The 26,866-nt window shown below is 39.1% G+C and overlaps 1 protein-coding gene and 1 non-coding gene across 7 annotated transcripts in view; one reads left to right on the top strand and one right to left on the bottom strand.

Annotated features, from left to right (window-relative positions):
* PAK1 (p21 (RAC1) activated kinase 1) overlaps positions 1 to 26,866 on the bottom strand; it is a 162,170-nt gene that overhangs the window by 70,376 nt on the left and 64,928 nt on the right. For 4 of the 6 annotated variants that reach the window (XM_065937214.1, XM_065937213.1, XM_065937218.1 and 1 more), the window contains one exon: positions 9,401 to 9,611. In XM_065937214.1, the coding sequence (XP_065793286.1) occupies positions 9,401 to 9,590 (190 nt within the window). In that variant the 5' untranslated portion in view covers positions 9,591 to 9,611. The remainder of the gene's footprint in view (positions 1 to 9,400; positions 9,612 to 26,866) is intronic. The other 2 variants (XM_065937216.1, XM_065937215.1) reach the window with 1 other exon arrangement.
* Positions 15,624 to 15,696, top strand: TRNAR-UCU (transfer RNA arginine (anticodon UCU)). The gene has a single exon. It is a non-coding gene; the product is annotated as a tRNA-Arg (tRNA).

Genomic DNA, 26,866 nt, shown 5'->3' with positions numbered 1-26,866 from the left:
ATGCAGAGGTCAGAGCAGTGATTCTTCAAGCCCAACAAATTTTTCCTTGCAGCTCTCAGAAGGAACCAACCCTACAAACACCTTCATCTTGGACTTCCAGCCTCCAAACTGAAACAATAAGTTTCTTGTTTAAGCTCCTTGTTTGGGGTAATTTGTTGCAGCAGCTCTAGCAAACTAATACAATGCTCGCCCAACTAAAAAGAATTTCAGATCTTGGTATTAGCTAGACCTAGTCCATTGGAGCCTCAATGCAATTGTGTAACAAGTAGGATAGTGATACTGGTGCCCATTTGACAGAAGAAACCAGAAATTTCAAGAAGTTAAGTAGCCTTTCCAAGATACAGAGCAAGTAAGCAGCAGATCTGGGGCCAGGACTGAGGTCTTCAGGCTCCCTCCCAGCCCCAAAGCCTTTGTATTCTGTCACTCCTACTATATATAAAATAGATAATGAGGACCTACAGTATAGCACAGGGAACTCTACTCAATACTCAATAATGGCCTACATAGGAAAAGAATTCAAAAGAGTGGGTATATGTATGTCAGATTCACTTTGCTATATACCTAAAACTAACACAGCATTGTTAACCAACCCCAATAAAAAAAGTTTTTAATAAAATATTTGGTTGGAAAAAATTTTCATTCAGGCTTTGAGAACTCTGCTCTACAGACATATCCTCTACTTTATCTCCCACTACAGGAAAACCTTGTTTTACTATGCTTGGAGTTACTATACTTCACAGTAACTAAGTACTTTTTACAAATTGATAATTTGTGGCAACCTTGCATTACCAGATGATGATTAACATATTTTAGTGATTAAAGTACTTTTCAATTAAGGTATGTACACTGTTTATTTAAAAATAGATGTCCACTTAATAGACCACAGTACAGTGTAAACATAACTTCTATATTCATTTGGAAATCAGGAAAATTCATGTGACTCCTTTTACTGTGATGCTCACTCTATTGGGGTAGTCAGAACTAACCCCACAGCATCTCCAAGGCATGCTTGTACTTGGGTTTCATACAGTCTACACCAAATACACTGAACCAGTGGTAATGGTCCACCATTAGCACATAATGTGCTCTTCCACACCTCTTGACTTTGTCTCTAGTTACTCCCTTTGCCTGTAAATCCTGTCTTTCCCTTTCCCTTCCCTTGCCACACCACCACACAAACCCTTTCCTTTATCCTTGTCAGGTCTCAGCTTAAAGCTTCTGTGAAGTCTTCTCTGATCTCTGCACGGGGGTGTTCACCTGCCCCTCTGTTCCCACATCCATGACAGTTATTGCCTACTTTCAGAGTTTCTTTTCCTAAGCAGACTCAGTCTAAGTGCAGGGATCATGTCCAACTTATCACAAATCCCCAACAGCCAGCAAAAGCCAGGCATAAAACAGGTGCTCAGACACTGAGTGAAGAAAGAACAAATGATCAGACACCTAACTCAACCTGGCAAGGAATCTAAGGAATCTGCCTAAGACATGCAAATTCTCTCCAGGGCAGGACTGTATGTTTCATTTTTACCAGCTCTGACCTGAAGTATACAATCCTGTTTTAAAATCCTGTTCTGTGGTAGCTCAACACACTGGCCAAAAGATATTCTGAAGTCCTAATGCCTTCAACAGACCCAACACAACCCTAAAGAAAGGCAGTTTTTGGTCGAGGGGGGAGCTAGGGAAGGTCAGGACAAAGAGGTCTAAAAAATCCAGGCCAGTTTTGCCTCTACTATACTACATAGTGCAGGTTGTCAGCTTTCTCATCTGAAAAATGTGGAAAATGAACTAGATGATCTTAAATGCCCTTTCAGCTCCTACATTCCAAATGTCTATGAAAACAGAAAGATCAGCACTCTCAAAGCCCTGTAACTACATCTCTTCCTGACACAGCATCCCACAGTTTTAATAGGTACTTCATATATATCATCTCATATAATCACCACAATCCTGAGAATCAATTTTTATTTGGACACTATGAAACTGAAATATGGACTTGTCTACAGTTATGGAAGTAATTTAAATTTTTTCAGATGTGGCTTTAGAGTCAAGGCCCTTTTCTACTACTTTACCCCCTCTAAACAATTTCAAGCTGCATCAAGAAAACTTCCTCTGAATCAGGTGGAGAGGGAGGTGGGAGGGGGGATCGGGATGGGGAATACATGTAACTCCATGGCTGATTCATGTCAATGTATGACAAAACCCACTGCAATGTTGTGAAGTAATTAGCCTCCAACTAATAAAAATAAATGAAAAAAAAAAAAAAAGAAAGCTTCCTCTGTTATGAAGAGGAGAAATAACATTAAATAAGAGCTAACCACATATAAGATACTAGAATATTTTCCTTAATTGTCACAATCCTATGGGATATATTATTATTACTGTCATTTTACAGATGAGGAAACTTAAAAGCAGTTAAATAATTTGCTCAAGCTTATACAGCTAATAAGAGATGAATTTGAACCCAGGTCTGATTCCAAAGGTTCTTCCCTTAGTATCTTAATAAGAACCATTTGCCTACATTCCAACTGCTAGGGTTTAAGCTATTTTTACACTTGGCAATTTTCCTTCCAGAAGCAGATGCTTTGTGAAAGGGAAGGGCTTGCTATGGCCCAAATTAACCATTCATTTATGACTTAAGTCCATCTGTCTTACTCATAGCTAGAATGCACTGGACATGTTGCAAGCCTTTAGAATTACTTTCTGTTCCTAAATTTCTCCTGATCTAGTCAGTTAAAAGATTGTAGGGAAGGACACTTTTACATTATTTTTATGTTTTACCTAGATCTTTTGTTTTCCAGATCTAATATTTTTATATATTATTTCTATGATATGTTATTAATATGCCATATAATATACCCATCACAGGCACAAAATGTCAAAAAGAACCTTGGTAATGGAAACAAAGAGAGTGGTTCACAGGATGAATAGTCTATAGAAAAGAGTCCCTGGGAAATGAAATCACTTAACACTTGAACATATAAAGAATATTTGAGATAAGCAGTTTCAAGAGGCTTATCATTTTGGCCTCAGCTTCAAATATTGAGTACTTGTCCCAGAGAGCTAGGTCCATGTCCAGAGTTTAGAGTTCTGCTTCTGACATTACAGAGAACTCTTGAGAACTTCTTAGGAAACCTTTCCTTGGGTCTGCTTAGTCCTAGTGCACTAAATTTTTTAATGTGGCCCCCTCTAATAGCCCTGTCTAAACCAACTGAAAATACAGCCTACATACAAGAAGAGAAAGGTATTTTCCCAGGACCACTCTTCAATTCATTTTTGGAGGAACCTCATTAAGAGTTGTTATTTTGTACATCTCAAACAACTTTTAGGTGTTAATCACAGATTTCAAAAAAAAACCATGACAGTAAGCAATAATAGCCACAAAATTACTACCAACTGTTAATAAAGCTTCAGTTTGCATCTTTAGTTTTAATAACCCAATCAGGGACTTCCCCGGTGGGCCAGTGGCTAAGACTTTGTGCTCCCAATGCAGAGGCCCCGGGTCCCCTCCCTGGTCAGGGAACTAGATCCTATAAGCCACAACTAAGATCCAATACAGACAAATAAATAAATATTTTAAAAATAATAATAATCCACTCAACAACTCTAAGAGATAAATATTATTATGTACCCATACTACAGGTTGATTTCCCACATGGCTCAGATGGTAAAGTGCCTACCTGCAATGCAGGAGACCCGGGTTTGATCCCTGGGTCAGGAAGATCCCCTGGAGAAGGAAATGGCAACCCACTCCAACACTCTTGCCTGGAAAATTCCACGGACAGAGGAGCCAGGTGGACTACAGTCCATGCGGTCACAAAGAATCAGACACGACTGAGTGATTTCACTTTCACAGGTTAGATAATTGAGATGAAGATAGGTAGAGCAACTCACCAAAGGTCACAAAGTCAGGGATGGTCAATAGTAATAACCTCAAGGGCCTGAACTCCAACATAGCTTCTTCTACATGCACTGTGCCTTCCCTATATTGCAGGCTAAGTGAATATGAATGGATGCCATTAAATGCAAATTTGTTTTAAAATGAGTTAAAAGAACTAACCAAATCAGTTCTACCAAAGGCATTAGTCTGAACATCTATAGGATGGGAGCCTTCAAACAGTACATTGGTGTCAGAGGACTTAGAAAAATTAGAAGTCAAGACAATATTTCAAATGCCAAACACCATGCAACTATGTGTCATATGACCTCGAGCAAGTCCTTAACTCTCTGAGCACAAAAGTATCACAGTTGTAGAGTAGAAAGGTCCCTGGAATCACAGAAAAGAGCTACAATCTCACATCAACCACTCCTAACTAGACCTTGGTTAAGTTATTTAAATTGAGTTACCTCAGTTTGCTGTCTACGAAGTGAAATATTTATCTCCATGAAAAACTGGTATATTTCACAACCATCAAAGCTCCTAATATAATAAGTGAGCCAAAGAACTGATGGTCTCAAACTGTAGTGCTGGAGAAGACTCTTGAGAGTCCCCTGGACAGCAAGGAGATCAAACCAATCAATCCTAAAGGAAATCAACCCTGAATAGTCACTGAATGGACTGATACTGAAGCTGAAGCTCCAATACTTTGGCCACCTGATGCAAAGAGCTGACTCACTGGAAAAGACCCCAATGATGGAAAAGATTGAAGGCAAAAGGAGAAGAGGGCAGCAGAGGATGAGATGTTAGATAGCATCACCAACTCAATGGACACGAATCTGAGCAAACTCTGGCAGACAGTGGAGGACAGAGGAGCCTAGTGTGCTGTAATCCATGGGGTTGCAAAGAGTCAGGCACAACCAAGCGACTAAATAACAACAAATGTTATGCTTATTACTATTGTGTTAGTACTACTTGTTATTTCTACATTTATTACTATTATTTTAAGGATCAACTAAGGTGAAGAGAATGCATGTGTTTTATAAAAGCTAAAGAGCTTTACAAACATGAATTACTATTAATAAAGCAAAGTGTCACAGTAGGATTTACCCAACCACTCATTAAGACAGAGAAATTGTGACTGAGGAAAAAGAACGAATCACCTGATTTCATGAAACCAGAGATCACAGACTTACAGAAATAAAGTAGAAAAAGAAGTCTACAACCCCATCCATCCTAATATTAATATTAACCCTATCTTTGGCTAATTCCATTTGACTTCCTGATAGCATGGGAAATAAGGCTGACATTGCAAAATTCCAAGTTGCAGTATAGCTATCCAAGTTCCAGCACAAATCATTGACTTTTTTTTTTTAAGATTTATTTTTAAGAAGCCCCTCTCATGGGTTCAGCTGAGCTAATCTGAGCTCAAGGCAGTAAAACACTCCAAACTTGGAGAGATAAACACCAATGTAGTCCAGTTTTAAAATTAACTTAGCTAAACTCTTCCCAAGCTTGGAGAATTCCACTTTGGTTGTGAAAATGCAGCCAGAAAAAAATTCCAAACTAAATGCTGAAGAACTTCTTAGAATAAACCAAAGGCTCCAGATCCTAACCACAGGAACCAGACTTTCCCACATGGAATTCTGCAACTCAGCGCCACCTATCACAGGCCCTCAATTACAGCTTCTCACAATCATTTATGCATCCCTCCAGGCACACACAAAGCCATGCTGGAGGTAAGCATTAGGTGATGACTACAGACATTCTACCCATTGCCAGCTCAAGTCTCAACCACGAATGCAGCCCACGGAGAACTCTTCTTTCTCTTCTTCAAATCCCCTTAGACCCCAAGACTGTGTGCCTGCTCAGTCACTTCAGTTGTGTCTGACTTTTTGCAACCCTATGGACTATAGCCTGCCAGGCTCCTCTATGGAAATTCTGGCTCCAAAAGTATGGGTAGGACTCAAGCATCAATTTCAAAAAAGAACCATGAAAGAGTCAGATGTGTAATCTGGGTTGGGAACAATTAACAGATAGTATTCTGTGACATGGTAGATACTTTACAAAGATTTAGTTTCACACTCATTCCTGCCATCTTCCAGTTGTAAGACCTTGATAAATTTACTTTTCTCTAAGCTTTAGCCTCTCCAACTGAAAATGAATTGTTAAAGATACCATATCAAACAGGAAATGAGGTCTCCCTTTAAAAAAAATTCATATTTCTGTAGTGTTTTACAGTTTAAAAAATGCTTTTATATCCACTACATGAAATGACAATAGCCTACTCATAATATGGGATGACTGGAAATTATAATTATTCCCACCTTACAGTTAAGGATACATGGATTAAAATAAACAGGTAAAAGGACTTAAAAAAAAAAAAAACAGATTTAATCAATGTTAGAGGTAGGACTCAATTCAGGTTCTCTAAATTCAATTCTAGCTCATTATTCTGTGTAGCAGGTATAAATTCTCAAATAATTTATGAAGGGCATACTGCTTCAAAGACTGCCAACACTGCTATGCATCCCTCTAGGACTAAGTCAAGCACAAAGCATCAGGTCAACAAATACCTATTGGTTGAATGAAATCAAGCTGAATAAAATTTCCAAACAAAGGGAAAAAAACTCATTTATTTCATTTTGATGTATGCATTAATTACAGCCATCTAATAGGGCTTCCCGGTGGCTCAGACGGTAAAGAATCTGCCTGCAATGCAGGGGACCTGGGTTTGATCTCTGGGTTGGGAAGATCCCCTGGAGAAGGGCATGGCAACCCACTCCAGTATTCTGGCCTGCAGAATCCCCATGGACAGAGGAGCCTGGCAGGCTACAGTCCCTGGGGTCACAAAGAGGTGAACACGACTGAGTGACTAAGCACAGCACAGCGAAGTATTAAAGCAAAAGAGTAAAACCTATGTGTTTAGGGTACGTATAGAAAATCCAAAACTAGGGAGTGAAAAAGAGGCCACTAGACCATTTCACAAGAACTTCTCATAACTACATGCTTTCTACCTCTATGCTTTGAACTTACAGAAAACTTCTATGCTTTGATCTTGAGCTATGAGTTTTATTTTCAGGCCAGATTTGGCCTAGGGTTACTCAACAAGGATTTCTAGAAGAACTTCTGCATCTACAGCTTTATTGCTGATCAAAGTACTTCACAATGGCCTAATTTTGTTTCCCATAATATACAACCTGATCCCACTTCATATTTATATCTCATTTACATAATCATAGAATTTCAAACTGTAAGAGACTGTATTTCAACTTGTTTGACCAATTTATTATCTTTTAATTACTTTTTATTGAATGAAAGATCCTTTAAATTCTATAGCACTTTATGATTTTCAAAGGTTTCACACACATGATTTCATATAATCCCGTAACAACCCTCTTCCCTCTTCCCTCTCCCCACTGGTATCACTAATGTGGTCCCTATATCTGTGTGGCTGTAACATTTTAGATAAAGGCACTTAAGTTCACAGCCAATACCTGACCCAAACCAGGTAGCCAATTTATGAGAGAACCAAGACTATACCAATATCTAGATCTCTACCTCCCCATTCAATACATAAGGTCATCTCCTCAGTTCCCAATGATGTTTAAATGCCTCCATCAACTGCTTTTTTTTTTAAAACAGAGTTTTACTGAGATAAAATTCACATACTATAAAATTCACTCCGAGTGTAAAATTCAATGGCTCAATATGTTCACAGAGCTGGAGAACCATCCCCACAATCAATTTTAGAACACTCTCATGACCCAAAAGGAACCCCCTGAGAACATACTGTATAGCACAGAGAACTCTACTCAGTGCTCTGTGGTGGCCTATATGGGAAGGAAATCCAAAAACGAGAGGATATATGTGTATCTTTAGCTGATTCACTTTGTGTACAAGAGAAACTAACACAACATTGTAAAGCAACTATACACCAATAAAAAGTAAAAAAAGAAACTCCACGCCTCTTAGCCATCACTCCCTAATCCCATTCACCAACTCCTACAACCCTAGGCAACACTCTTACTTTTTATCTATGAGCTTGCCTGAATAATTCATATAAACAGAATTATACAATATGTGGTCCTTTGGGACTGGTTTCTTTCACCAGTTTTCAAGGTTCACCCACCCTGTAGTATGGATCAGGGCTTCATTTCTTTGTTACCACATATTATTTCTTTGTATAGATATATAATATTTTATATACCCATTCATCCTCAATGAATATTTGAGCTGCCCCTGCTTTTTGGCTATTATTAATAATGCTGCTACAAGTATCCATGTACAAGTTTTTGTGTTGACATAATTTTTCATTTCTAGGTCATACGGGTAACTCTTTATGTATTTTTTATAAGTTCCTTATCAGATATATGATTTGGGAATTTTTTCTCCAACTCTGTGGGTTATCTTTTTACTTTCTTAGTGAAGCACAAAAATTTTAAATCCCAACCTTTCCTAGACACAGGAAACTAAAAGTCAAAGGAGTTAACTGACATACTTAAGGTTAGAGAGCTATTAAGTGATGAATCCACGATTTGAACCAGGGCTACCTAAGTGAGAAGCTCATGATGACTATTTGTAGACAAAAGGGCAATTTTTTCAGCATGCCATAAGAAACAAGCATAAGAAACAAGCCCTTGTTTCTTGTGGCATAAGAAACAAGCCCTACAAACATGGCTGAGAACTTTACTTCATTTCAACAGCCACTTACATATTTGGGTGGTCAAACCAAAGTCATTTAGTCTTGTAGACAAACTAACCCTCTATTTCACTATCTTAATCATAGGATATCAGTGACTTCATTAGATACACTGTTAAAGTCCTGATTATTCTAAAAGCTTTGTTCATAAAGAGGAAATGAGCCCTGGCTGGACTACATGGTTTGTGGGAACTTAGTTCCCCTACCTGGAATTGAACCCAGGCCTCCAGTGAAAGTATCAAGCCTTAACTGAAAGTGTCAAGCCTTAACCACTGGACTGCAGGGAATCAGGGAATTCCCTAGCATTACTTCTTCCTAGTGAAGTTATGCTGAGGCCTACTTTTTTTTTTTTACCTCAGCTATTACTTGTCTTTCTAACTGATATTTAATCCCTAAATCTGGGTTGAAGTCTAGGACATATGATTAAAGAAGAGGCAATCAAAAAATCTGGAAAGAAGACCTTCCAAATGAAACTAGTTTGGGGAGAAAAAATTTCCAAATGAAGACATTTCAATATTCCTCATATTTTGTGAGGTCATAGACAGTTATGAACTTAAGAAGTAAGTAAATTCAGATTGACTGAGATCTAGCAACAGCATTAATTATTTCCCTCATATTTTGCTCAGATATAATTAATAGAGTATAAAAATGGGTCTATTTTCTATTTTACTTCAGTCATTTCAGGAAAAAAGACAAAGAAACTATTTAATGAGAAAAAGGGGGATTAAAAGAAAATTAGGTGAAAGAAGCAACAAATATTTTATTCAGGTTACAAAAAATAAAAAAAGTAAGTATACAAATGATGAGAATGAAATGAAATACTGTACTTTTATCTCCAGGTAAGATGGCTCGGTAAAATCGGTCCTTTTTTTTCTTTTCCTCTGGGTTTGGTGGCAGAGGTTTGGAACCGTGGTTTAGGGTTCCAGAGTCTTTGCTGCCAGCTCCAATCATAGTGCTGGTGTTTCTCATCGGAGGGGCTGGTGGTTTGTCTTGAATGTCTAGGCCGTTATTTGACATCGTCACCACCAGCAGCAGCTACTGGAATCAGAAAGAAAAACAAACGTCTTATTTTTGAGCAAAAGGAAATACATTTTGGAATTTTAGAAAAATCCAAATTTTACAACCCCTTCTCCAGGACTTATCTCAAGCCCTTCTACTGCATTCCATAACTACTGCTATTTTATTTAGTTCACTATACTCAAAGATGGAATACCTACTCAGTCCTAAGCACTGCTGAAAATTCACAAGGTTCTTGCTTTTCTCTTCATTCTCCTATCTAAGGCATTCCAAAGTACAAAAAACCATAATGATGTGGTTTAAAAGGCAGAAATTTGGCCTAGCTAAACTGAGTATGAATCCATGTGCTACGTACAGGCTTTAGAGAAATTCCTTAATCACTTGATGTTTCCATTTATACATTCACATGAAGATTAAATAAAAGTACGAACAGAATTCCACATAGTGAGTTCTCTGCCAAGCCTTAGTTTCGTTAACTTAGAAAAATCATTCCTTCTCTGGTAGGAACTGTATCACTATATCAAAGGTCAGTAATACTGCTGGCTTTGTAAATGGTTTTACTGAAACACTGTCATATCCATTCATTTACCTATTTTCTATGACTTCTTTCATGTTCCAATGGCAAAGCTGAGTAGCTGTAACAGACCTAAAATATTTAGGTTGTTCACAAATCTAAAATATGTGCTATATGGTCCTTTACAGGGAAAGTTTGCTGACCCGTGACCTTTATCATCATCTCTCCAGGATCTCCTTCCACTAAAATTTGACCTTGTTCTAAATATACAATGATCAACGCATAACCATCTTATCCTATACAGCACTGAATTTACAGGCGATTTCTAATGCTTCTGAGAAATAGAAGGAATAAAATCTAAAAGAAAGCAGGAAAAATCCCCATCACATGGAATCAATAGTTTTAATGAAGATAGATGTTATTACCTTAAATAAGTAGGTTTGACAATAGATATAAATATAGCCAGAGTTAATAAAGTTTTTCATTATTCTTCCATACTACAATGGAAATTATATCTTTAACCATGACCATTTAGAATATATGTTCCTTAGAGTCAAATACAACAGTGCTTTAGAAACTACAGTTTCTAATTATTTTAAAAAAAACAAGCATAATAATCAACAAGAACTTTTCAGAAATACAAATGTATTTGTTTGACCCCCATAAATTCTGATTTAGTATGGCTGGCCATAATTAAGGCCAAAATTTTATAATTTTAAAACTTAAGTGATCCCAGTGACTGCCAGAATTGAATACCACTGCTTTAGAAGTCAATTACTTCAATGCTATGGACAAAATTGATGAATTGTAGTACTGGAGAAGACTCTTGAGTCCTTAGGACTGTAAATAGATCAAACCAGTAAATCCTGAAGGAAATCAACCCTGAATATTTATCAGAAGGACTGATGTAGAAGCTGAATCTCTAATACTCTGGCCACCTGATGAGAAGAGCCAACTCACTGGAAAAGACCCTGATGCTGGGAAAGATTGAGGGCAGGAGGAGAAGGGGGCAATAAAGGACAAAATGGTTAGATAACCGACTCAATGGACATGAACCTGAGCAAACTTCAGGAGACAGTGAAGGACAGGGAATCCTGGTGTGCTGCACTCCATGGGGTCGCAAAGATCAGACACAACTTAGGGACTGAACAACAACAACAAATGGACAAAATCTACAGTAGTCTTTTTAACATTTTCTAATAAATGCAGAGCTAAATGATCCCTCGCATCCATTTTTTCCCCAAACTTTTCTCCACCTGTCATCAATGACCTTAAAACACTCACACTCTACTCAAAACACTTGAGTAACATTCCAAAATAAAAGCTAAAGTTCCTTAGCTTGCTTTTGAAGGCCCTTCCATTAGTTAACCAGTTCTACCCACCAACTTCATTCCCCACCCCTACCACTCTCTCTAATTCCCCTTACATTCTAGTCACACCCAACTTCTCTAACTTCTTTAAATATACTGCTGCTTTCACACTTTCATTCCTTTGCACATGCTGTTCCCTGTGCTTAGAATGCCAACTTTCCTATCCTCAAATTCACCCGTCCTTCAACTGCTATTTCATCTAAGAAGCCCTTTTTAAATGTTCTCATCTTCAAGACGTTAAGGTCCCCTCCTTCAGACTCCCAAGGCAATGGGTATCTTTCCAGGTTATCATATTTATTTTCACTATTATAATTATCTTCACCAGGATCCAGAACGATATCCAAAAGTCAGGCACAATTTTGTCACCTTTGCAATCCAGAAGAGTCTAGTATAATATGTGATTCACAGTGGATTCAATAAATATTTTTATTAATCAAAATTTTGACAGAGATACATATCTTGCCTTAAGGAGATCAGTACAGATGAAATTTTAAGGTCCTTCACAGTCTGATAATGAACTGCCTCACAAACTAAGCCACCATACCTGAACACAGCTTACAGTCAAATTACACTTCAGAAATCTCTGTTCTCTTGAATTTGTCAAGTAGTCTCTTACCCTCCTCTTGCCCACCCATCCCACTTCCCACCACCTAATGCTTCTTGTCGATGATTTCTCTCTTCTGACTGATGAAAACTTTACTCATCTTTTAAGGCCAAATTCAAACTTCAGCTATTTATATAATTCATCCTGACCTACCTACCTCTGGCAAACCAACTGCTCCTTACTTCTCTTTTTGAACAAAAGAAATCAAGTAGCAAGGACAATCTTGTTAATCTAGAGCAACTCTCTGGGTGGTGCACTTTTTATCCATTTCTTCCAGTTTTGTTTTGCAGATCTGCCTTCATTTTCCCTCCCAAACCCCAACGCAAGTCCCTCAGCTCCCGCAAAGAGAATTTCTACCAGCTCAGTTCTCAAGTGTACCTTCCCACTCCAGACTGCCAGTTCCAAAATTATACTCCCTGCAGCCACCTGATACCCTCAGCAGGCCCTTCTTTGCCTCTTAAGTCCTTCAACCAAAAGCTTCATTGAATATAACTCCTTTTCAGGATCACAGCCCAGGAACATGCCAAGAAAGGCTTAAATCTTTCTGATAATGCTTTTCTTCATTTTTCAGTTCTTCCACTGTGTTTGCTGAAGCTGAAACTCCAAAACTTTGGCCACCTGATGCGAAGAGCTCACTCATTTGAAAAGACCCTGATGCTGGGAAAAATTGAGGGCAGGAGGAGAAGGGGATGACAGAGGATGAGATGGTTGGATGGCATCATCGACTCAATGGACATGGGTTTGGGTGGACTCCAGAAGTTGGTGATGGACAGTGAGGCCTAGCATGCTCATGTTCATGTTCATGGGGTCGCAAAGAGTTGGACATGACTGAGTGACTGAAGTGAAGTGAAGCGTCTGTGTTTGGAAAATTGCTGGTGGTAGATCTCCACTTTCCAAAATATTCTCAATTATTAAATCCTAAAATCTATTGTTGGAATACAACCTTTGGATCCTTTGTACAGCATTTCAGCCCATGTCATCTAGCCCATTACTTGAAAACCTCCAATGATAAGAAATCTACAGTCTCACAAGTCAGCCTATTCTATCTTCAGTGATCTCATTTGGAAAGTTTTCATTTATATTAAGTTTTTATCTTCTCACACTGAATTGCAATTATCTGTTTATACATTTACCTCTCCCTACAATTCTCAGCCCTGGCAGACTTAAGATTATAAACTCAAGAAGACTTCAGTCATTTCACAATCCCCAATACCAGTCCTGGTACAGAACAGGTAATCAGTAAAGATTTGGTGAACAAATGAACAAACAAGTGACCAAATAAAATAACAACAAATGAACAAATAAACACTACTTGCACCTATTACTCCTAAATCCTATCTCAGGGCAACTCAGAAAGGCCAACTGCCTCTTACTCTGATAGAAATTTAGGTACCTGAAATCATCCCAAAATCTATTTTTTCAATGCTAAACATTGCCAGTACTTTCAACAATACTCACAGAACACAAGTTTGTGCTTTCTTGAACCTTCCCTTTGAACTTACTTGGGCTTAGTATTTCTATACTACTTTCCAGTTTCTCTGAAGCCCTCCAACCAGTCCTTTCCTATGGCTTCTCCACATGTTTTTACTCTCTTTACACTTCATAGATCCACTCACAGGTCATTTTGTTCATCTATACCTAGCACAATAATCAGAACATTTTAATAATCAGAACATCAGAAAAGGGCACAGTAATCATAACCTACGCTATCGTAAACTTTGTTTATAGGAAAACAAGTACAAAATTTCAATCCTGAGAGGAAAAAGAATTACACTTGATTCTTGAATATCATGACCAAACATATTATAAATCTTCTAGCAATCTCTGCAGGCCAAAGATTTGGGAAGATGACAAGCCAATGCCTTCTGACAAGCTGCAAGATAAAGCTAAGCCCAAGGCCAACACTAAGAATCAGAGTTCAGATAGCATCACTTATCTATATAGACAGGGCTTCCCTGGTGGCTCAGAGGGTAAAGCACCTGCCTGCAATGCAGGAAACCTGGGTTCAATTCCCGGGTCAGGAAGATCCCCTAGAGAAGGAAATAGCAACCCACTCAGCAACCCAGCAACCTTGCCTGGAAAATCCTATGGATGGAGAAGCCTGGTAGGCTACAGTCCATGGGGTCACAAAGAGTCAGATAGAAGACAAACAGACAGAGAGAAAGACAGAACAACCATGTTTACCAATGCTCCAGAGCCTCAGGGAGCCTAATAATTTATAAGCAACTAATTATAATGAAGTATAAATTGTTAATCAACTGAATGACTCTATAATAAATGCAGGATCACTGTGAGGTTTCAAAAGGGCCACTGGCAGGGTGATAAGAGTAAAAATATGACTGGAGTTAAAATCAGATGAAATTTTTAAAAAATTAAAAAAAGAAAATCAGATGAAATTTAAGTCCTGCTCTGCTTTTCACTAGCTATAGTTCTAATAGAAGCCTCTATACCTATGAGCTGCAAATTTTTGTTTCCCATGAGCATTCTCACAACAGATATGGGTCAAGAGGCAACCAGGGAGGGGAAGTATTTATGTCTGTTTTTTCTGTAAAAAGCATATAAAAACATGCATGCTCAGCTGTGTCTGACTTTATGACCCCAGGAACTGTAGTCCGCCTGGTTCTGCTGTCCATGGAATTCTCAGGCAAGAATACTGAAGTGGGTTGTCATCTCCTACTCCAGGGGATCTTCCCATCCCAGGGATCGAACCTGCATCTCCTGCATCTCCTACACTGGCAGGCAGATTCTCTACCACTGCACCATCTGGGAACATCAATCAAGCATGCTATAAAAAGCATGAAGATAGAGTGCTGAAGTAGAAAAAAGGAAAAGAAAACACTTTTCAAGTAGCCACTATGTGCAAGTATACTTTACATACTAAATAAAACCAGACAGGGATTCAGAGGAATGTGCTCACCAAAAACCACTTCTTTCTACTTTATTACATCTGGATTCCACAGCCACTAGTATAATACACAGTCAAGATAATCAAAGATTTTAAGATACCCATAACATCAAAGCCAGAAAAAAATCTTAAAGGTCATCTAATTGATCCCCTTACATAACAGGTAAGAAAACAGAGGCCCAAAAAACACAGAGAAACTGCCTAAGACTACACAGAAATTTAAAGGTGAGGACTGGAACCCAAGTCTTCAGATACGTTGCCAAAGACTTTTCCAACTATACTTGAGGTAATTCTAGCCCCTCTGTACCTTCACTGACCTGAATTATGCCACTTCTGATTTACATTTAGATCAGTCAAATCTAGCCAGTGGCAAATATAGAAATATATAAACACATTTAGGCTGGACTTGAGATTGATATTTATTAAACGTCTGCCATGAGGTAAGCAACAGAAAAGATAAAATAGTTTCTTGTTCCTCAAATAAGTCAAGTGAAAGTTATGTACACCTTTTACTGCAGCTGTGGATCCTTCATTCAAGTACAATTCAAATAAATAATTTTGAATGTGTACTTACTTATAAGGTTCTATGCCAGAAACCAGGGATATAGAGATAAATAAATGAGTAGGGGCTTAGAGAAATTCCCTGGTGGTCCAGTGGTTAGGACTCTGTGCTTCTACTGCAGGGAGCCTAGGTTAGAACCCTGGTCAGGGAACTAAGATCTTGCATGCTATGCAGTGCAACCAAAAAAATAAAAGAGGAGGGGCTTAAAGAATAAATGGGTCAGATAGTAGTCTTTGACTCTAGACTATAAGAATTCACTTGGAGCTTTTTAAAATACCAGATGACGTACTTAAGAGAGGAAGTATGCTAATACCCGCAATTTACTTTGAAATGCATTTTTAAAAAATAAGATACATAATGGTTGACCATAGGGATGTGATATAATATACATGTCAATATATAATGGAAGTGATAAAGCAAGTTAACATGAAAATATTAATGATATAAGAATCTATATGGTGATTATATATGCATTCACTATAAAATTCTTTCAACTTTGCTGTATGTTTCAGATTTTCCTAATAAAGGGAGGGAGGGGTGGATACCACTGCTTGAACTCTGATTTTAATTGGTCTGGGATAGGCCCAGACACTGAAATATTACCTTGACCAAGAAAAACAGACAATAAATAAATGAATGATTTTGATAAAGAACAATGATGGCAAGTATACTCCAGACCATAGGAATAACCTAAGTGTGAGAGTATGGCGTTGAAGAATGCAACATGAAAGTGAAAAAATAGGACACAGCAATCAGAGAAGGCCTTTTATTTTCTGTGACGCATACAGCTATAGTCAGAAAATGGTCCCTTCTAAGCAGTTCTAGATCTGTACAATGAAGCTCCGTGTTAAAAATAAAAGATGACATGGTTGATTAAGAAAAGGCTGAGAGATTGACAATGAGAAAGAAGGTATAGCCTGGAGGAGGGGATCAGCTGCTATTTGTCTGTACTGAGGACTCTGTGGTGCCTTGAGCTCACACAATGGGACTTGGGAGTTTAGGAGAGGCCTCTAAATGCCTAAACGAAGTTGCCAAAATTCTTTGAGAGCATCCCCATAGAACCTCCTGGACTAACGTCTTTACAAATAGGGTTTCAGACATCACTTAGGTCTGATATTTTAATAACTACTAACATTAGTGGCATTTACAAGAAAACTTGGAAATCTGTTTGGCTGGTATTCTTTTCCTCATTCATTCATGCAAACATTTATTCATCTCCTACTTTTTGTCAGGCTGTGTTAGGTGCTGGGGATAAAATAGTGAGTAAGTCAGAAGAAAAATCTCAGAGATGCCACCAGTCACCCAGGGTCACACAGCTAGTGGGAAACAGAGGCAGGGACCGGAAATGAAATCTGTGTGACCACAGAATCAGCTCTCTTTCTGCTGCACCATCCCTTACTGTTCACTCAAGAGGCAAAGGAATGGACCACATAACCGCTAATAATACCTCAGGCCATTATTTAAATGAACATGGGAAAGGAAAAAGGAAATAAAACCTATCTCATATATTAATCACATTTTTCAGTTCCAACAACTTAGAGCTGCTGAGACTTGCATGACCAGCACTCCACCCAAGACTGGGGAGTACATGCCCTTGACACCTGGTTATGAGAATCTGATCTTTAATTAAATCGTGCCAGGAGGTTTTCTTTGGCAGGAGCCTGGAATGTTGCAGTCTTGAATTTGCTGAGGGATGTCCTTTTGACAAGTCAAAGACATTCCCACTATGCAACCTCCAGTCACTTGCACTGGTTTAGCAACAAGAAAGCAAGTGCTGAGATAGCAGGGAGGAAAAATGGAGGCTGTTTCTGGGCATAGAAAAACTACTTTAATTTCTGACCCCCAGTTTCCTCTTTGGTAAAATACAAGTAAGACTGTCTCTTTCACAGAGTTATTATGAGAATTTAAAAGAATATATTAAAAATAAATAAATAAAAGCATATATAAAGTCCCCAGCAGGTTGTCTGACACAAAATAGATATTCAATAAATACCTGTTATCTCCAATTATCTAACCAGCTTCATGTCTTTTATCTCTAAACTTCTCATTCTAGCCCAATCTGATTTCTTGCTTTTGCCCACACTGTTCTCTCTGCCTAAAACGTCCCAACTTGTCTGCCAAGAAAATTCCTACTCATTCCTCAACACCCAGCTTGACTCACTTCCTCTACAAAACCTTCACACAGCCCTCCTATTTCTACCTTGCCCCAAATTTTATAGCATTTTATACATTATTCTGTGCAGCAGGTTCCATATTTCATGATATCAATCTCACCAGTCCATGAACAAGTCATGGAACAAAAGTAAATATGATTAATGTCTATGTCCCCAAGACAGCACAGACCTGGTCCAATTAGGTAACTAGTAATGGTTCACTGACTGAGGCAGCCTGGTTTAGAGAAGAAAAACACAGGGGCTGGAAGTATCTTATAAAGTCAGCTAATTCAAAATTTTTATTTTATAATTCCACTATGAAACCCATAGGGTATGCAACTTACCTAAGATCACTCAATGAAACAGTGCAAAGGACATGACTAGCCTGGTTATTCAGATTCTCTTAAAAATACTTTCTCCACTAATTAAAAAAAAAAAAAGAAACTTTCTCCACTAATTATAACTTGAGACAGAATGAACAAAGGGCTGTACCTGGAAAACTTGGAAAAAATTGTACCTGTAAAGCAAAATGGAAAAAGCAGAGAGACGGAGTCAAAGATTTAACTTACGCTGACCTATACCTTCACCCTCCCTCACCCTACCAATAATGCCACACATCTTTCTCACTCCTATCACCCCTGCAGATGGCTTGCAGAAAACAGCACCAAAGGTCTTATAATCCTCTTCTATCATCTTGGGAAATTCCTGACCTGCATCTCCAATGCAGGAGACAGAAGAGAGGTGGGTTCAATCCCTGGGTCAGGAAGATCCCCTGGAGCAGAAGATGGCAACCCACTCCAGTATCCTTGCTTAGAGAATCACATGGAGGGGGAGCCTGGAGGCCTACAGTCCACAGGGTCACAAAGAGTCAGACACAACTGAAGCGACTTACCATGCACACAGTCCAAGTTAACCACTATTCTCATGATCACACCCTAGACTTTATTCCCAAAACGTTCATTGACTGACATCTAGAGTGAATCATCCAAACAAAACCTCCTATTCATGTAGCTCACCTGTTCAAGAACTTCCAAAAGCATTCTTAGACTTTATTTTGAACTTCAATCTACTATCAGTTAGTCCCTACTGGCATCACATCCTTTTTTCCCTAAACATAAATCACTTAAACATCAAAAATCATCAACTCTCTAAAACTCAAAAACAAAACATGAACAACCCAATTCAAACATGGGCTAGCTAAGGATCTGGACAGACATTTCTCCAGAGAAGATATATGAATAGCCAATAAGCACATAAAAAGGTGCTCAATATCACTAATATTTAGGGAAATGCAAGCCAAAACCACAATGAGATACCACCTTACATCCACTAGGATGGCTACTATCAAAAAAACAAAACAAGACAGAAAATAACAAGTGTTGATGAGGATGTGGAAAAATTGGAACCTTTATGCATTGCTGGAAGAAATATAAGATGGTATAGCCACCATGGAAAATAGTAGAGCAAATGGTTCCTTAAAAAATTAAAATATTATTGAATTACCATATGATTCAGCAATTCTAATTCTCGGGTATATATCCAAAAATATTGAAAACTGAGTTTGGAAGAGCTATCTGTACACTCAGGTTCATAAGAGAATTATTCACAATAGTTAAAATGTGGAAGCAACTCAAGTGTTCATTGACAGATAATGGATAAGCAAAAAGTGGTATGGAATGGAATATTATTCAGAAAATGAAGGAAATTCTACAACATGCTACAACACTGATGAACCTCGAGGTATTTTATGCTCAGTAAAATAAGCCAATCACAAAAAGACAAATATTGTATAATTCCATTACAAAGACAGAAAGTATAATGGTGTTGACTAGGGGCTGGGGGAAGGGAAGAATGAGAAGTTGTTGTTTAACAGGTATAGAGTTTCAGTCTTACAAGATAAAAAGAGTTATGGGGATAGAGGGTAGTGATGTTGTGCTGTGCTTAAGTCGCTCAGCCGTGTCTCTTTGCAACCTCACGGACTGTAGCCCACCAGGATTTCTCAGTCCATGGGATTCTCCAGGCAAGGATACTGCAGTGGGTCGCCATGCCCTCCTTCAGGGAACCTTTCCAACCCAGGGATCAAACCCAGGTCTCCGGCATTGCAGGCAGATTCTTTACAGTCTGAGCTACCAGGGAAGCCCAAGGATACTGGAATGGGTAGTCTATCCCTCTCCAGGGTATCTTCCTGACCCAGGAATCAAACCTAGGTCTCCTGTGTTGCAGGCGGATTCTTTACTGGCTCAGCTACCAGGAAAGTTCCATGGTGGTGATGGTTGTACAATAATGTATTTTAACACCACTGAATGGTACACTTCAAAATTATTAAGGTGGTAAACTTTATATTATGTGCATTTACCACAATAAAAAAGAAAAAAGTAAGGAGAATTAGAATTTATCACCTAATAAATACACTACAATGTGCCAAAAGTGCATAGTGGTATCAATAGTCATATTATCCTGTTAATGCCAGGGTAAAGATCAGTTAAATGAGACTTAAGATATTAACTGTGGACACTGGACGACTGACTCTCAGTAAAATTTGTAGGATAATAAGATGGCTTATAATAGAATTTCTCTGCACATGTATATACTAAACCACCAAGATAAAAAACAAGAACAATCTACCCCCTTGCCTCCTCTTCCTTTCCAAAATTCAAGTGGCAAAATCCCAGCTTCAGGATAGTTGAGCTTAACTCTCTCCAAACTGCCTCTATACTAAAAGAGCTGAGTATCCTAGAGAACATTACCTGGTTGACTGCTGTAGCTTGAAAATTATGATGCTCTTCCAACTTAAAAGATTACCTTGCCTCAAATCATCAATTGGGATTCTCATCCACCCGTTCCCTCAGACAGTGATCCAACTTTCAATGAGAAAACAGAAATCTTCTCAGGAGAAGTCTATCTTCTTACTCCTAAATCTGTATGTTTCCCGGCACCCATACCACCCACTGTACCATACAATGAAGGAGGTGTCTCTTCTCTTATCAGAAGTTATCCTCTCCTTCTCTCTTCTCCCTCTACTCCCGCACTTGTACTCCATCTCACCTGGAATGTTCTTCTCCTTCAGCAGCTATATTAACTTCTCCCTTTCTCTCTCTCTCACACACACACACATATTCAGTCATTCAGCAAATATTAACACTCATTTAGCATCTATACTGTACCAATTCTAATCTAGCTGAATAGAAAAAAGTCACTGTGTTCATGGGCTTTATGGATTGATTAATAAGAGAAGCGACGAAATAAATAAATAAATACACAATGTCAAGTCCATAATGAAAATTAAACAGCAGTTCATGTGACTATAAATGGACAGGGATGGGGTGGTACATACGATAATGATCAGGACAGGCTTCTCTGAGGAAAAGACACTTAAGACATGGATGAAATGCAACAGCAAATCACAGTAATATATGGAAGCATTTTAAGCAGTAAGCACAAATGTCCTAGACAAGAATATTTGGGGCATGCAGAAGAGCAAAAAGGCCAGCAATACAGAAGTTGAGTGAACAAGGAGAAATGTGGTTAAGAGTTTTAAGAGTAGAGATGTAGTCAGAGGTCAGAATATGCTGGACCTTACAGGCCACAATAAATTTGGATTTTGTAGCAAGTGTGAGAAGACACTCAAGAACTAATTTATGTTTTGAATAAACCACTGTGGCTGCAGAGTACTGTCTGCAGAGGAGCAGAGGAAAAGCAGAGAGACAATTAAGAAGTTATCACAATAATTCACATGAGAACCGAGGGTGGCTTAAACAGATCGCAGTAGGCAGAGAGCATTTTGAAGGTAGAGCCAAATGACTTATTTATAGACTAAATATACAATGTGAGAAAAAAAGGAAAAACCAAGAAGATCTCTAAATTTTTGGCCTGAGTGGGTGAATACTGGGTGAATATAAACATGCTATGCATCTCCTATTCAAAGACACACACACACACACACACACACACACACACCCCTTGACACTCACATACTCCTCCAAACACTATTTATTTCTGTTCCCCTTCATAACAAAGCTTGTCAAAAGAACTGTCTACTTATACTACCTCCACTTCCTCCCCTTCTGTTTGCCAGCTAACACCCTACTATTTGGCCAAAAGCAGATTGTCAAGCCTCCTTGTCAATCATCTCCACGTTGCCAATCAAATGGTCACTACTCTGTCCTCATCTTACTCAACCTCCCAGCAGTGTTCAATATAACCGGTTCCCTTCTCTTTCAAATGCTCTACTTTTTTGGCTTCTGGGAAAGCACATTCACCTAACTTTCCCTCTATCTTTCTGTCCATTCCTATCTCCTTTGTAGACTCTTCCTTCACTAGCTATCCTCCACATGTCCCAGGCTAGGAAGGTCCTTTCCTCATACTACACTCTGTCCTAGATGTTCATCCATTCAAATGACTTAACATATTATCTATATGTTGATGATACCCTAGTTTTTATCTTTAGTCCCAAAGCTTTTTCAGACCAATAACTATCTGTTAGATCAGCAGTCTCCAACCTTTTTGGTGCCAGGGACGGGTTTCACAGAAGACTATTTTTCCACAGACAGGGTGGGAATGCGGGGGGGGGGGGGGGGGGGGGGGGATGGGGAGATTCAGTTCAGATGCTAATGCAAGCGATGATTCAGGCAATGTAAGTGATGGGGAGGGGCAGACAAAGTCTCACTTGCTTGCCTCCTGCTGTGTGGCACAGTTACTAACTTGGGTCCAAGAGTTGGGGACCACTCTTTTAAACATTTTGCCTGCATGTCTCATAAGTACCCTCGGAGAAGGCAATGGCAACCCACTCCAGTACTCTTGCCTGGAAAATCCCATGGGCAGAGGAACCTGGTGGGCTGCAGTCCATGGGGTCGAGAAGACTTGGACACGACTGAGCAACTTCACTTTCACTTTTCACTTTCATGCACTGGAGAAGGAAATGGCAGCCCACTCCAGTGTTCTTGCCTGGAGAAACCCAGGGATGGTGGAGCCTGGTGGGCTGCCGTCTAAGGGGTCGCACAGAGTCAGACACGACAGAAGCGACTCAGCAGCATAAGTACCCTAAAGCTAATTTCAACAAGTGGAATTCTGGGTTTTTTTTACAACATCTAACATGAATTTTAATTATATTTGCTTACTTATTATACATCACTCTCACTAAACAGTAAGCTTCACAAAGGAGCAACTTCATCTGTTGTATTTATCAATGTATACTTAGAAATTAAATAGGGCTTAATAACAGCAAACACCAAGATTTACTAAACCTTCTCTGTCTAGTAAATATTCACATGCTAACAGGAGAGAAAGATACATAAACCCCAACGAGAGTACAACATGGTAAGTGCCATTATGAGTGACAAGAGGAAGCACATGAATACAAAAAACGGGGCCCTTAGAACTAGACTCAATATTTTGTAATACTGATAAGGGAAAAGAATCTGAAACATATATATATATATATATATATATACACACACACACATATATATATAAAATTACATCACTGTACACCCGAAACTAACACAACATTGTAAAATCAACTACACTTCAATGAAAAAAAATAAAAATAGAAGCCCTTAACAGCCTAGGAGTCAGGGAAGACTTTCTTAAGAAGGTAACTTCAAAGGTATTTTTGCAGGATAAAAGTTAAGTACAGCTATAAAGTATCTACTATATATTCTTTTCTTTTTTATATATAATTATTTTAAACTTTATAACTCAAGATATTTATAAATATCTCCTATTTTATATATGAATATTAGAAAGATTAAAAACCAAGTACCTAGTAGGTGAACTGAGGTCAGTTCAGTTTTAATCCCTTTCCCCCTTCCTTCTTTTATTTTGCTTTTTTTTGCTATAGCACAGATATCACTAAAATACTTCTCATCCTTGCTACCTACCATTTGTTTGACCGTAAGAGTAAACACTGTGTTTCTCAGGTGGTGCTAGTGATAAAGAACCTGCCTGCCAATGCAGGAGACATAAGAGACATGGGTTCAATCCCTGAGTCAAGAAGATCCCCTGAGGAAGACTTGGCAACCCACTCCAGTATTCTTGCCTGGAGAATCCACTGGACAGAGGAGCCTGGCGGGCTACCATCTATACGGTTACAAAGAGTCGGACATGACTGAAGCAACTTAGCACACATGCACACAAAGAAAACACTAAACCTCTCAACCTCAGTTTTCAGTACCGGGCTCAATTACCAGTCTCTAAAGCAAAGCATCCTCTTTCTAGCCCCTTTCTTTCATTATTAAGGATTAAGGCTCAGCTTTAAACTAGTCAGTGAACAACCCTTGGCATTTCCTCCAGGCTGCAACATCTGAGCATTTTTCATGGCTGAAAATACACTTAGGAACAATCACAGTAACGTTTATGCAGCACTTCACAGTTTACAAAGTCTTTTCACACATTTATTATTCCATTTGATCCTTACCAACCCTATTAGTTATTAAATCCCTATTTTACAGAGACCAATGGAAATAAAATGCTTCACCTAGCTCCATCTGGTCTCTCGGCTCTATAGTCTGCCAGAAATTGAATTAAGAAATTGGAGGCACTGGGAAGACCCAGAGGGATGGGATGGGGAGGGAGGCGGGAGGGGGGATTGGGATGGGGAACACATGTAAATCCATGGCTGATTCATGTCAATGTATGGCAAAAACCACTACAATATTGTAAAGTAATTAGCCTCCAACTAATAAAAATAAATGAAAAACAACAACAAAATAAATAAATAAAATTAAATTAAAAATAAAATAAATTGGAGGGGTGCAGAAGGAGAGGGGAGCACAAATGACTTATACAGGGAGCTCAGCATCAAGTCCCCCAAGTGGCCCAGAGCCAGAAGTTAAGAAGGAAAAAGTGTGTTTCCCTTCAAAAATAATGAGCGTTTGGCCATGGCACAGTGACCTATCACAGGAGTCTGTTCTATTTTCATATCAGCAGGACTTAGAGTCTAGTTCACAGAAAGGCAGAAAGGAAAACAGAAGAAAACCCTCTGTACACTGTATGTACACACAGAGTCAGAAGATAATGTGGTATAAAAGCACAGATATCACCTTTAGAGAAGACCTGAGTTTAGGGTCCAGCTCTGCCACTTACTGAATCAAAAGTTCCCTCCTCTGCATTATTATAATTCCTTGTGCTTCTCTTACATCACATATCCTTATCACATGAGGTTTCAGATACCCACTCTTAGACTTGCACTGGAAGGCAGCAACTTAGTTCAATTTCCATTTTTGCATCCCCAACACCTGGTACCATAACTAACATAGATGGTTCAGAGAAGGTTTAAGGATGAAGATATCATATTTAAAGCTTTTTGTACATAAACACATTGTCTAGACAGTAAGTATATGTATAATAACAATCTTGCCTCATTATCTCTGCTTTCCCTCTCACTATCCCACACTGAGGACACTCTTGAAAAAAAGTTTGCTGAGGAGAAAACAAATCAGCCCAAAAGGCTAGTTTTCAGAGAGAAAGAAAATGAATGAATACGGTCCTCTTTCCCAGATTACAGTGTTTCCCAATACAACAACCTCTACCCCTAAACAACCCCTATCTTATCCTGGCCACTCTCTTCTTCAAAAGACCATTCTTCTTCCCCCTCAGGATTCCTCCTCCTCTCCCTCCAACCCACTCCTGCTATCCTCCTCTTCTTCCCTGGGTACACAGGTCTGCCTCCCTTCCTCCAGGTCAGCAAAGCTTCTAAGCTGCTAAAGAGTCTGTGTGTGTCTCCTAGTTGCTCACCATTTCCCTGGTGACTCAAAATGGTAAAGCATCTACCTATAATGCGGGAGACCCGGGTTTGTTCCCTGGATCAGGAAGATCCCCTAGAGAAGGAAACAGCAACCCACTCCAGTACTTTTGCCTGGAAAATCCCATGGACGGAGGAGCCTGGTAGGCTACAGTCCATGGGGTCACAAAGAGTCGGATATGACTGAGCGACTTCACTTTAGTTGCTCATCTCACTAAAGGAAGTTAGAGCCTCCAGAAAACTCTTGCCCTCCTCCCACCCCAGTTCCTAAGTCCTCCCCTTCCCATCTGGCTTACTCTTATACTGCCTCTGGGAAATAAGGTGGGGGACAAATCCAGGAAGAAAGATTGCTTACTGTTGGGCCCAAAGCAAGGCAAAGAGGCAGTAAGGAGAGACTGGCGCTTGGGAAAGATAGATTCATGGTGAAAAGCAAAAGTAAGGGAGCTGGGTAGGGAATAGTGTTTGGATTTCACTAACACCATAGCAAAAGTCCCTGCAAACCAGTGACCTGCCAAGAATGAGAAAGCTGAACCAAAAGGAAAAGAGAAGAAAGCCTAACCAAGAAGAGGACTCAAGAGAAAAACTGGCTATGGAGGGGAAAGAGCCAGAAAGGGAAAGTACAAGAGGAAGGGGGAGCAGGAAAAAGAAAATGGGAATGGGAGAAAAGGTGGGTAGGGGACAGAACAGGAAAAATGATCAGGAGTAGGAAGTAGAAAGGGAAGTGGTGAGAAGATAAGGTTAGTAGAGTCATAGAAAAACTGGGAGAAGAAGGCAGTCCAAAATAATCAAGGTAGGTTAGTATCAGCCTGACATGTTTCTTGGTCCCAGATGATCATGATTAAGACATTACACAGTCCCAAGGTCTGTCATTAGCTCGACATTCTAAGGAGGAAGTTCCTGAGAAGATAGCTACGTTTAAAGCAGTTTTATGCCCAAGTATCAAAGAACTGGCCAATCTGGAGAAAAACTATTAATATACCTTGACCTGCTTCTTCCCAACTGTCTCCCTACAACCAATATACCTACACTCAATACTTTAAAAAATCACCATTCTTAACCTCTGCTTTGTCTGTGAATTCACAGAGTCCTGAGCAGCCCAATAAGATGCCATTCAAAAGACTGGCTGGAAGAAAAGGTACCAAGATCTGTTTCCCAAGCTTGCCTATCTCCTACAGTGTTGAGGGGGACATTTCTGCAGTCTACTCTAGGGCTTTTACCAACTTGCCTGTCCAAAAGGCAGTCTGAAAAAAAAAAAAGGCAGTCGGGCAGTCTGAAAATGCCAGTCACAAACAAAATGTCAAGCCCTTCGCTGCACAGATAAGGAAACTGAGGCCCACAAAGGCTGCCTAAACAGGACTAATTCCCCCTCACCCCAGGTCTCTCATCTCTCAGTTCACTCCACCTCTTAACAAGTCATTTATAATACA

Source organism: Muntiacus reevesi, chromosome 5 (assembly GCF_963930625.1).
Source record: "Muntiacus reevesi chromosome 5, mMunRee1.1, whole genome shotgun sequence".
NCBI classification, from domain to species: domain Eukaryota; kingdom Metazoa; phylum Chordata; class Mammalia; order Artiodactyla; family Cervidae; genus Muntiacus; species Muntiacus reevesi.
Note: the sequence above shows the minus strand (reverse complement) of the source record. Positions and strands in the feature narration are given on the sequence as shown.